The sequence below is a fragment of the Jaculus jaculus genome, chromosome 19, assembly GCF_020740685.1.
Source record: "Jaculus jaculus isolate mJacJac1 chromosome 19, mJacJac1.mat.Y.cur, whole genome shotgun sequence".
NCBI lineage: Eukaryota > Metazoa > Chordata > Mammalia > Rodentia > Dipodidae > Jaculus > Jaculus jaculus.
The window spans coordinates 55,526,706-55,538,740 of NC_059120.1; the positions used below are offsets into that span (position 1 = coordinate 55,526,706).

The window sequence follows — 12,035 nt, forward strand, 5'->3', positions numbered from 1 at the left end:
CAGATGGCAGATGAGCCTCACAGAAGAGGTAGACCAGGGCCACGACTTTAATCCTGGCACTTGGGAGGCAGAGATAGTGGGGGGGGGGGGGTCGATGTTTGAGGGCAGCCTGAGACTGCATAGTGAATTCCAGGTCAGCCTGGACTAGAGGGACATCCTATCTTGAAAAACAAAAACAAACAAAACAACAACAATAACAAAAGAGGTAATCACTATGGAGGAAGTCCCGGGCAATAGGAGCTCAATGGAGAGAAGCAAGTGCTAACATTTCATGCATGAGCACCAGAGGGCACACCCTTTCAGAGCTGATGGCAATCTGTCAAGATGACACACAGCTGTTACCCCAGAACTGCGATGGGAAGTTCAGGCTAGCCTAGGCTACACAGCGAGACCCTGTCTCATGAACATAAATCCGAGTGTCAGGTGTGGGGGTGCACATCTGTAATCACAGCTCTTGGGAGGCAGAGGCAAGGGGATCACAGCTAGTTTGAGGTAATCCCTGAACTACATGGTGAGTTCTAGGTTCGCCAAGGCTATATGGCCATTAAAAAAAAAAAATCTTCAAAGACCAACTTCGGGGGACTTCATGGAAGCTGTTTTTATTTTTATTTTATTATTTATTTATTTATTTTTGGTTTCTTGAGATAGGGTCTTGCTCTAGCCCAGGCTGACCTGGAATTCACTATGTGGTCTCAGGGTGGCCTCAAACTCACAGCAATCCTCCTACCTCTGCCACCCAGGTGCTGGGATTAAAGGCGTGCGCCACCACGCCCAGCTCTGAATCTATTTTCACGATATTTTATATAAGCCAGCTGCACAAGGTGGCGCATGCATCTGGAGTTTGTTTGCAGTGGCTTGGGGCCCTAGTGTGCCCATTTTCTCTCTCTCTTTCTCTCTCAAATAAAGAAAAATAAACATTTTTTAAAATGTATTTAGAGCCAGGTGTAGTGGTTCCTCAGCCAGATTGTTGTTGTTGTTGTTACATAAATTAATCCATTTATTGCAGGCCAGGGATGTCTCAAATGACAGGGCCTCCACCGGCCCTTCAGTCTTCTGGTGGCCGACTTGACTGTGACAGCAGAAGCCTTGCCGTAGGTCCGGGCCCTGCCGGCCACCGTCCTCATTCATGCAGGAGTTGCAGTGCCAGCTGCCCACAGCCCATCGTTTAATCTTGGTTTTGCCACAGGAACAAGTGTACCTGGTGTACTGGCTGATTTCAATTTTCTTCACCATTTTCCGACTTACCGACAATGCGAACCTTCTTGGTGCGCTTGGCCATGTCGCTGTGACCCGAGCCAGACCACAGAGAGCTTTTCTTTTTTTTTTTTGGTTTTTCAAGGTAGGGTTTCGCTCTAGCCCAGGCTGACCTGGAATTCACTATGTAGTCTATGTAGGGCTTGAGCTCAAGGAAATCCTCCTGCCTCTGCCTCCTGAGTGCTGGGATTAAAGGCGTGTACTACCACAGCTGGCTTTTTTTTTTTTTTTTTTTTTTTGAGGTAGGGTCTCGCTCTAGCCCAGGGTTACCTGGAATTCACTACATGTCTCAGGGTGGCCTCCAACTCACCGCAATCCTCCTACCTCTGCCCCCTGAGTGTTAGGATTAAAGGCATGCGCCGCAATACCCAGACTTGTTTTCAAGAATTCAGCTTGGAAAAGTGAGCCCCAACTAGATGCTGTGGTGCGGTGGACTACACCGGGTGTGGCTGCTGTAAATGCAGAGTGTTCATTTGCTATTGTGTGACAAAGTGCTGCCAACTCAGCAGCTTCAAAGAGCTGGCGGTCAGGACCCCAGCCTGGGGTGGTGTCAGGAGTCGAGGCTCTCAGCTTGGCTGGGTCTCTGCTCAGGTCTCACATGACCGTAAGGAAAGGTGCTGCCTGGGGCTGTGTTTCTTTCTTTCTGGAGCTCGGATGGGTCCTTTTCCAAGTCTGTGCGGTGGCTGGCAGAATTTCACAAGTGGAAGACGAACGTCCCACGTGCTTCCTCACGCCCCGGGGAGCCACTCCGCTGGAGGCGCCCTGCAGCTCGGCACAGGGGGTCCGGTCGCTATGAGCAGTTTTTGGTCCTTGCTCAAAGGCAGCAGGACCAGTCTGCTCAGGTGAGTTGCACGGTGTCACACATCACGGGGGTGACACAGCATCATTGCCACACAGATTGCCTGGAAGCAAGTCACAGGTTCCCTTTCACCTTCAAGACGAGTGAATTATGTCACCTGGCATGGTGGCGCACGCCTTTAATCCCAGCACTGCGGGGGCAGAGGTAGGAGGATGGCATGAGTTTGAGGTCACCCTGAGACTCCATAGTGAATTCTAGGTCAGCCTGAGCCAGAGTGAGCAGAGTGAAACCCTACCTCAAAAACACAAAACAAAACAACAACAACAAAAAAAGGGGATTACACTGGAGAATGACTCATTAGGAGTCATGGATGGGATATTGCCCTCACCTCAGGAATCTAGAAAAGGGGAAAGTCGGAGTGAACTGGAATCCCCAGGGACTCTTTATGGAAGGGAGGGCATAGAAGATAGGAAGCATTCAGACGCAGAACATCTAGGACCAAAGGACTGTATAAGCAAAAAAGAAGAGGTGCTAAAGAGATGGTTCAGTGGTTAAGGTGCTTGCCTACAAAGCCAAAGGACTGGAGCTCGATTCCCCAGGACCCATGGAAAGCCAGATGCACAAGGTGGTGTGTGCATCTGGAACTTGTTTGCAATGGCTAGAAGGCCTGGCATGTCCATTCTCTCTCTCTCTCTCTCTCTCTCTCTCTCTCTCTCTCTCTCTCTCTCTGTGCCTTCTCTCACTCACTCACTCTCAAAACAAATAAATAAAATATGGGGCTGGAGAGATGGCTTAGCGGTTAAGCGCTTGCCTGTGAAGCCTAAGGACCCCGGTTCGAGGCTCGGTTCCCCAGGTCCCACGTTAGCCAGATGCACAGGGGGCACACGCGTCTGGAGTTCGTTTGCAGAGGCTGGAAGCCCTGGCGCGCCCATTCTCTCTCTCTTCCTCTGTCTTTCTATGTCACTTTCAAATAAATAAATAAAAAATGAACAAAAAAATATTTAAAAAAATATGAAAAAAGAAGAGTAGGCCTGGACAGATGGCTTAGCAGTTAAGGCATTTATCTGCAAAGCCAAAGGACCCAGGTTTGATTCCCCAGGACCAGTACCCATGTAAACCAGATGCACAAGCTGGCACATGCATCTAGAGTTGGTCTGTCAGTGGCTGGAGGCCCTGGCGTGCCCATTCTCGCCCTCTTCCTCTCTCTCTCTCTCAAATCAGTAAATAAAATTTTAAAAACTAAAAAAAAGAAAAAAAGTCTGGAGGGATGGCTTAACAGTTAAGGTGTTTGCCTGCAAAGCAAAAGGACCCAGGTTCGATTTCCCTGTCAAATAAATAAATAAGTATAAAATATTAAAAGAAATGGGCAGCCATGTGTGGTGACACAATCCCACACTTGGGAGACTGAGGTAGGAGGATCACTGTGAGTTTGAGGCCAGCCTGAGGCTCCCTAGTGAATTTCAGGTCAGCCTGGGCTAGAGCAAGTGGCTAGAGGCCCTTTCGCACCCATTCTCTCTCTGCCTCTCAAATAAATAAATGAAGAAAAAATAAAGAGCAGAGGCGGGACTCTTACTTAATTCCTACAGGAAGGTAACAGAGGCCTGCTGACTCTGAAGGTCAGGGAGGGCAGGAGGAACTTTTTATTTACCAAGAGGAATCTGGGCTGTGGAAAAAGTGTCCTGGCCTTGATGTCAGAACATTTGGGTTCAAAGTTCAAATTTGTGATTAACTAGCAGAGTGTTTGGGGTCTCCTGGTTATCTGAGTCCTTTCTGATGACTAATTACACTGCTATGCTGATGGGGAAATGAGCTCTTGGGTGGGAATTGCTCTGCACGAGGTCTGGTCCAGGTCTTACTTGTGAAGGCAGCTCCAGTGACTGCTAAGATTCCACACTGTCTGAGATCCTGAGGTCTGTGACTCCTTGGTCTTTCAGTGGCTCTACTTCCTTTTGGAATCTTCAAAACCGTCACTGGAAGGAGGTTTCCCTGGAATTAGCCTTGGTAGTTCTCTTGGTTCAGTAATCACCTGCCACCACCCACAGCCAAAGGCTCAAAATCTGCTCTGTGGCCCAGATGGTGGCGCATACCTTTAATCCCAACAAGTTCCAGGCCAACCTGAGACTATATAGTGCATTCCAGGTCAGCCTGGGCTACAGCAAGACCTATCTTTAAAAAAAAAGGCATGTATATGGGTTGCAGTGACAAATAGTTCCTGTCCTGCCCATTCTGTCTCTCTCTTTCATTTTTTTTTATGTTTCATTTTCTTTATTTATTTGAGAGAGAGAAACAGGCAGACAGACAGAGAGAGAGAATGGGCACGCCAGGGCCTCCAGCCACTGCAAACGAACTCCAGATGCATGTGCACCCCTCGTGCATCTGGCTTATGTGGGTCCTGAGGAATTGCTCATGGGTCCTTTGGCTTCTCAGGCAAGGGCCTTAAACACTAAACTATTTCTCCAGCCTTTTTTTCTTTCTTTTTTTTTTTTTTTTTCTTGGTAGGGTCTCACTCTAGCCCAGGCTGACCTGGAATTCACCATGTAGTCTCAGGGTGGCCTCAAATTCACAGTGATCCTACCTCTGCCTCCCGAGTGCTGGGATTAAAGGCATGTGTCACCCCAGCAAATTCTTTCAGGAGTTTGTTGCTTTTCTAAGTCCCCAGGTAGCTGCTTCTTCTGGGTTCATTATTTGTCAGTTGTACAACCCTTCTGTGCATCTATAAAATAGGGGCCATTACAGGGTAAGGGTTTAATAAGATGTAGGTGTGTTTGCAGTAGCGCTTGGCACACAGTAATGTCGGGAGAGACAGTTCTTTGTGCTCCGACTTATCTCCCATTGTGTGTCAAGAAAACAAAGTCCTCCATGCTCATTTCCAACGGCCTCTCTTGGGCTGTGGGGTTGTTTAGCAAGAAGCCTTGAGAGATGAAGTAATGACTCGCTCAGGACAAAGAGCAGGCTTGTTTGACTGCTTCCAATAGAATGGCGGCGTGTCCCAGGTCACTGTTCTAGGTTGTGATATAAGTCCATCAAGGACCCGGCATGCACTGGAGCCCCTTAACTAGGTGTGGTGGCGCACGCTTTTAATCCCAGCACTGGGGAGGCAGAGGTAGGAGGATTGCCATGAGTTCAAGGCCACCCTGAGACTACATAGTGAATTCCAGGACAGCCTGGGCTAGAATGAGATTCTACTTTGAAAATAAATTTTTTTTTTTGGTTTACTTTTATTTATTTATTTGAGAGCAACAGACAGAGAACGAGGCAGAGAGAGAGAGAGAGAGGGAGAGAGAATGGGCGCGCCAGGGCTACCAGCCTCTGCAAACGAACTCCAGACGCGTGCGCCCCCTTGTGCATCTGGCTAACGTGGGACCTGGGGAACCGAGCCTCGAACCGGGGTCCTTAGGCTTCACAGGCAAGCGCTTAACCGCTAAGCCATCTCTCCAGCCCTAAATTTTATTTTTTTTTTAATTTAGAGAAAGAGAAAAGGAATGGATGTGCTAGGACCTCTTGCCACTGCAAACAAACTCTAGACACATGTGCCACTTTGTGCATGTGGCCTTACATGGGTCCTTGGGAATTGAACCTGGGCCATCAGGCTATACCAGTCAGTGCCTTTAAACACTGAACCATCTCTCCAGCCCTTATTTTTTTAAATTTTTTAATTTTATTTATTTTTTTGAGAGTGACAGAGAGAGAGAGAGAGAGAAAGAGAGAGAGAGAGAGAGAGGCAGAGAGAGAGAGAATGGGCACGCCAGGGCCTCCAGCCACTGCATATGAACTCCAGACGCGTGCACCCCCTTGTGCATCTGGCTAACATGGTCTTGGGGAATCGAGCCTTGAACTGGGGTCCTTAGGCTTCACAGGCAAGTGATTAACCGCTAAGCCATCTCTCCAGCCCATAGCTCTTATTTTTTAAAATTATTTTTGTTCTTATTCTTCCTATTTTCCTTCAGTCTGTACCTCAATAAGTTTTTCTTTTTTTAAAATTTTTTTATTTATTTGCAAGCAGAGAATGAGAGAGATAAACAGAAGACAGACAAAGAGAGAATGGGCACGCCAGGGCCTGTAGCCACTGCAACTCCAGACGCATGTGCTCCTCATGCATATGGCTTATGTGGGTCCTGGGGAATCAAACCTGGGTCCTTTGGCTTCGCAAGCAAACACCTTAACTGCTAAGCCATCTCTCCAGCTCATGTTTTTCATTAAGTGTTTGTTTGGGCACCCAGCCCAAAACACCAATTGCCACCAATTGGAAAGAATTCTATTGTGCTACTGGGGAAAACAATATGAATAGAATAAAGGTAATTTCAAAATTAGTGCTCAATTTAAATCATTATTGACCACTCTGTAATATCCACTTCTATTTTATTTTTCTTTATTTATTTGAGAGAGAGAGAGAGAGAGAATGGGTGCTCCAGGGCCTCCAGCCGCTGCAAATGAACTCCTGATGCGTGCACCCCCTTGTGCATCTGGCTTACATGGGTCTTGGGGAATCTAACTTGGGTCCTTTGGCTTTGCAGACAATTGCCTTAATCAGTAAGCCATTTTTCCAGCCCAATACCCACTTCTAAGTCATGATTACTATATGTCTTTTCTATACATGCTTTTTGCATAGTTGGCTATAGTTTTCATGGAGTTGCAATACATCAAAAGAAAGTTACACAAAAACAAGAGAGCCTTAGTTCCTGTTACTTAACTGCTGGCTGACATTGCAAACACAAGCTAAGGTTCTGTTTCCTAACTTGTGAAATAGGGAAACCAATTCATGATTCTGTTGTCTCACCAGGTTGCTGGGTCTTTGAATATGATGAACACAGAAGTTTAAAATTGTGCTGAACTGCAGACATCAACTAATTCTAACATTATTATTAATTTTAAAAAATTATGTATTTATTCGAGAGCGAAAGACAGAATGAGAATGGGCGCACTAGGACCTCCAGCCACTGCAAAGGAACTCCAGACACATGCACCATCTTGTGTATCTGGCTTAGGTGGGTCCTGGGACTCGAACCTGGGTCCTTTGGCTTTGTAAGCAAGTGCCTTAAGCGCTAAGCCATCTCTCCAGTCCTCCTTTTTAGTATATTTGTTTATTTGAGAGAGAAAGAGGCAGAGAGAGAGAGGGAGAGAATGGATGTGCAGGGCCTCCAGCTTATATGGGTCCTGGGGAACTGAACTTGGGTCCTTTGGCTTTGCAGGCAAACACCTTAACCGCTAAGCATCTCTCCCAACTCTTAATTTTTTTTCTTTTTGTCTCTGGTGCTGGGGATTGGATGCAGGTCCTGGCGTCGGCTAAGCACACACCCTACTTCTGAATTACACCCTTAGTCAACATAATTTTTAAAATTTTTTTATTTATTTGAGAGCGACATACAGAAAGAGAGAGAGAGGGAATGGGCGCGCCAGGGCCTCCAGCTGCTGCAAACGAACTCCAGATGCGTGCGCCCCCTTGTGCAACTGGCTAACGTGGGTCCTGGGGATCAAGCCTCGAACCGGGGTTCTTAGGCTTCACAGGCAAGCGCTTAACTGCTAAGCTCTCTCTCCAGCCCAACAAAATTGTTTTTTAACAACAATAACCACAGCAGCAAATTTTCCTTCACCAACTTCAGAATATCTTTTTTTTTTCCATTTGCTAGCCTAAGCTGACCAGGAATTTACTCTGTAGTCTCAGGGTGGCCTCGAACTCACTGCGACCCTCCTACCTCTTCCTCCTGAGCTTCCGGGAGTTAAAGGCATGAGCCACCACTTGGGGCTCAGAACCTGTCTCCACTCTTGGTGCTGGCTGAAGATGCTCAATTACCCTACCTCTGTGAAACGCCGCCTGGAGTCTAACGAACTACAACTCCCAGCAAGCTTTGCTCCCGAGCGCGTCACGTTCCCCTCCGCTCAGGCTCCGCCCCTCCCCGCACCATCCAGAACTACATCTCCCAGGAGGCCCCGCAGTACGCAACCCGTTCTCCAGCTTCTCCCCGTCCCCTCTCCACTGCTTGCCAAAAAAAAAAAAAAAAAAAAAAAAAAAAAGGGCAAAGCTCCTCGGTCGACTCTTGTTGCTGCGGCGGCCCGGGCGGAATTCGCGCACGCACACACGCACGCACGCACATTCGCGCGCGCGTGCGCGTAGCGGGGCGCTCTCGCGCGCGCGCGTGCCGAGCAGGGCGTCCGTGCGCGCGCGCCGGGGGAGGAGTGGAGGCGTCAGCGAGGTTTGAGAGGGGAAAGAGAGAGAGAGAGAGAGCGCGAGCGGGTGTGGGGGGGAGTGTACGGGTTTGGGGCGGGGGGGGAGCGGTTACGGCTCGTTTGCTCGCAAGATGGCGGACGAGGACGGGGAAGGGATTCACCCGTCGGCCCCTCACCGGAATGGAGGCGGCGGCGGCGGCGGCTCGGTGCTGCACTGCGCCGGGAACGGCGGCGGCGGCCCTCGGGTCGTCCGCATCGTCAAGTCCGAATCCGGCTACGGCTTCAACGTGCGGGGCCAAGTGAGCGAGGGCGGCCAGCTGCGGAGCATCAACGGGGAGCTGTACGCGCCGCTGCAGCATGTGAGCGCCGTGCTGCCCGGCGGCGCGGCCGACCGGGCCGGCGTGCGCAAGGGGGACCGCATCCTGGAGGTGTGAGTACCCGTGCGTGTGCGTGTGTGCAGGGAGGACGGGGGAAGGGAAGAAGGGAAGGAAGGGCAGCCGCCCACCGCCCCACCCTCCGCGCCCCTCCTCTCCGGCCCGCATCGAGACGCTCCTCCAGCCTGCGGCCCGCGCGCCCCGCGCCCAGGCCTCGCTCTTCGCCCCCACCCCCGTAGTCTCCACGTAGTGTCCTTGCTCCTGCTGTCCACCCTCCCCTCTCTCACCGCCACCCCCGTGCCTACGGCGGTGCCGTCCCCCTTCTGGCACGCTTGCTCGCTGCTGCCGCCGCCGCCGCCGCCGCTTTACCGATGGCATCTCCCCTGTTCCGACCCTGCCCTGGGGACCGCGTGTCCTTTCCAACTTTCATCTTCAGCATCCTCGTAGCGGGACTGTCCCCTCCGACGCTCCCCGCTGTCCCCGGTTGGGGGACTGTTCCTGCTGTCCTCTGGCCATCGCCCCCCTCCTCCACCCCGGCAGGACCTGTGTGTGGTCGTGCTCCCACTTTTCCACCGGAAGCATCAGCCCTCCCCACTTTATTCGTGTTTTTATTTTTTGATTTTTCTTTCCTCGGTTATCCTTTCCTTACGGTTAAGCACCCCCAACCCGCCCTCCCCGACATGACCCACACTGCCTGTGCTTCCTCCCTCCTTCGTAGTGTACCTTCTCCTCTGACCCGCTGCGTGCTTCTTGGGGGGCGGGGGTGACAGTGTAGAGGGGTGTAATCCCAGCGTCCTAACCTGCTTTTGAGCTCTTAGGCGGGCCGCCTTGCGCAGGCCTTGTCCTGACTTGTGTGCACCATCCTCACAGTTGAGAGTTAGTTGGATGGCGGAGCTCTCCCAGCGCTTAACTTCTCCAAACTGCAATCCTCTTTCAGATGCTTGACCTCTGCGTTAAAGAACAAACAAACAAAAAACCAAACGTCTCCCTAGCTGCATTTTTCTCCTACTCTATGCTGTCGTGATCTCACACTTGCCTGTCTGATTTCTTCCTCCAGATTGCTTTTCCTTCTTTTTTTTTAAGGCCCCTCCTCTTCCCCTGCTGCAGTTTCTCCCCCCTGTCATAACTCCTTCAGCCTCACCGGCTTTCCAAAGCTCCCAGGAATACTGCCTTGTCTCAGTGCTGACCTCTGCTCCACTACCCTAAACTGGGGAGGGGGGCGTATGCTTTTTTTTTTTTTTCCTCGAGGCAGGGTCTCACTCTAGTTTAGGCTGACCTGGAATTCACTATGTAGTCTCAGGGTGGCCTCGAACGCGAACTCATGGCGATCCTCCTACCTCTGTCTCCAAGTGCTGAGATTAAAGGCATGTGCCACCATGCCCGGCTTGCTTGTACTTTTGTATTTTGTGTTAAATTCACATAGAAGTTGATTAATTTGTAGGTGGTGTAAGCTCTCACTCTCACTATTCTTCAGTTCTGTTTCTTTCTTCCACCTACATTGTGTACTGTTTTCACACTTTTCCTCTCTCCTTCCACGATGGGATTTACTCACATGAAGTCATTCTCTTATTTTTTAAACATTTATTTTAATTGGAATTTCCATAGTTGCCAGAAAAACCCGTAGATTCACCTAAGGTTTGTAAAGGGGTTGGTGGTATCTGGAAAGCAAGCTCTCTTTAAACACTGAGCCCTCTCTCCAGTCCGGTGGTGGCATCTTGAAAGGCTGGCCTTCTAGCGGAGTCCATCTCTTCTTACTCAGTTTCTACCCCCTGCACTGGCCTGACTGTCTTAACTGCAATCTATGCATTCTGTTTCCCCGTCCCTCACACCTTCAACTCACCAAAGCGCGTATTTGCAAATCGTATGCCTTTCCCTCTGTCTTTCCTGTTGCTTTCTTTTCCCACCATTATATTGCTGAGTGTTTTGTAGTATTCTGTGGCAGTATGTTAGTCTTTGGGGGCAGCACGTAAAGATAGAGAATGCATTAATGTTTTTTTTGATGTCTTATACCTCAACCCATCGTTTGTTTTTTTGGTTTTTCAAGGTAGGGTCTCACTCTAGCCCATGCTGACCTGGAATTCACTATGTAGTCTCAGGGTGACCTCAAACTCACTGCGATCTTCCTACCTCTGCCTCCCAAGTGATGGGATTAAAGACATCTACCACCACACACAAATGGCAAAGTTTCAGTCTTTAAGGTCCTATATAAAGTACATTATTTAGAATTTTCCAGAAGTGGTGGTGTACGTGTCTTTAATCCCATCACTCTGGAAGCAGAGGTAGGAAGATCGCCGTGAGTTTGAGGCCAGCCTGGGACTAGAATGAGAACCTACCTTGAAAAAACAAACAAACTGAACAAAACTAAAATTAATCTGTAGGAGTACACAGCTAATGTGATCAACCATGTGTATAAATCAACAGTTTGCCTTTTTATTTTACTGTGGAAAATTTCCGCAGCAGAGACCAGCTGTAAACTAGGTATAGAGAAATCTCAGGTGATCCTTCCTGTAGAAGAGGCAGAGGGACCTGCCTCAGGCCCAGGTTCCAGTCTAGGAACCCAGGACGTCTTTTCATTGGACAGAAAAGATAATGCTCTTTGACTTGTCCTTGGTGGTGAGAGAGAACTTTGTCTCCTTTTAAGAACTGAGGAAAGAATACTGCCCAAGCAGGTTGTGATAATCAGTCTTCATGGTGTTGGTTTTGCATCCTTCCAATTCTGTATTTTGGCTCCCAAATTCCCTGAGATTCTGTAGTACTATAGGAGAGGTGGTGTACTAATCCCAAACTGAGCAAGCTGGTAGATTCCTAGAAGCAGCTCTACAGTGCTTCATCCTCCTCCCCTCTCTTCCCCTCTCCTCCCCTCCCTTCTCTTCCTCCCTTCTCCTCCCCTCCCCTCCTCTCTCCTCCCCTCCCCACTTTCTCCTCTCTTCTCCCCTCCCCGCTTCTCCTCCCCTCCCCTCCCCTCCCCACTTTCTCCTCTTTCCTCCCCTCCCCTCTCCTCCTCTCCCCCTCTTCCTCTCCCCTCCCCTCCTCTCCCTTTCCCTCTCCTCCCCTCTCTCCCTTTTGCTGTACTCCCTTCCTTGCTACGTTTTCATTTAAGAGGAGAAAGATCAGGCACTAAATATAAACAACTTTCTCATTTTGTAGTCTCCAGGAGGCCTCAAACTCTTGGTGATCCTCCTACCTCTGCCTCCCAAGTGCTGGGATTAAAGGTGTGTGCCACCATGCCCAGCTTGATTGCTGATTTTCTAAAAGCAACCTTTAGGCAACTTTGCTTAGACCTCTTTTTTCTTTTTCTTGCATCCAAGTTCTTATTCATGTGTCTGTTGTACTAGGAACCTCCTCTTGCCGTTGAGATGCCAAGTGGGTCCCAGGTGGGGAATGTGGGTTATTAGTGTTGTGATATGTCATTGCACAGATCACACGTGGAGGTCTGGACTTTG

At 49.5% G+C, this 12,035-nt stretch overlaps 1 protein-coding gene across 1 annotated transcript in view; it reads left to right on the top strand.

Moving 5' to 3' along the window:
- Positions 1-8,349: 8,349 nt before the first annotated feature.
- Snx27 (sorting nexin 27) overlaps positions 8,350-12,035 on the top strand; it is a 69,478-nt gene continuing 65,792 nt past the window's right edge. Inside the window, exon 1 of the mRNA XM_004667155.3 lies at positions 8,350-8,648. Within this exon, the coding sequence (XP_004667212.2) occupies positions 8,350-8,648 (299 nt within the window). The remainder of the gene's footprint in view (positions 8,649-12,035) is intronic.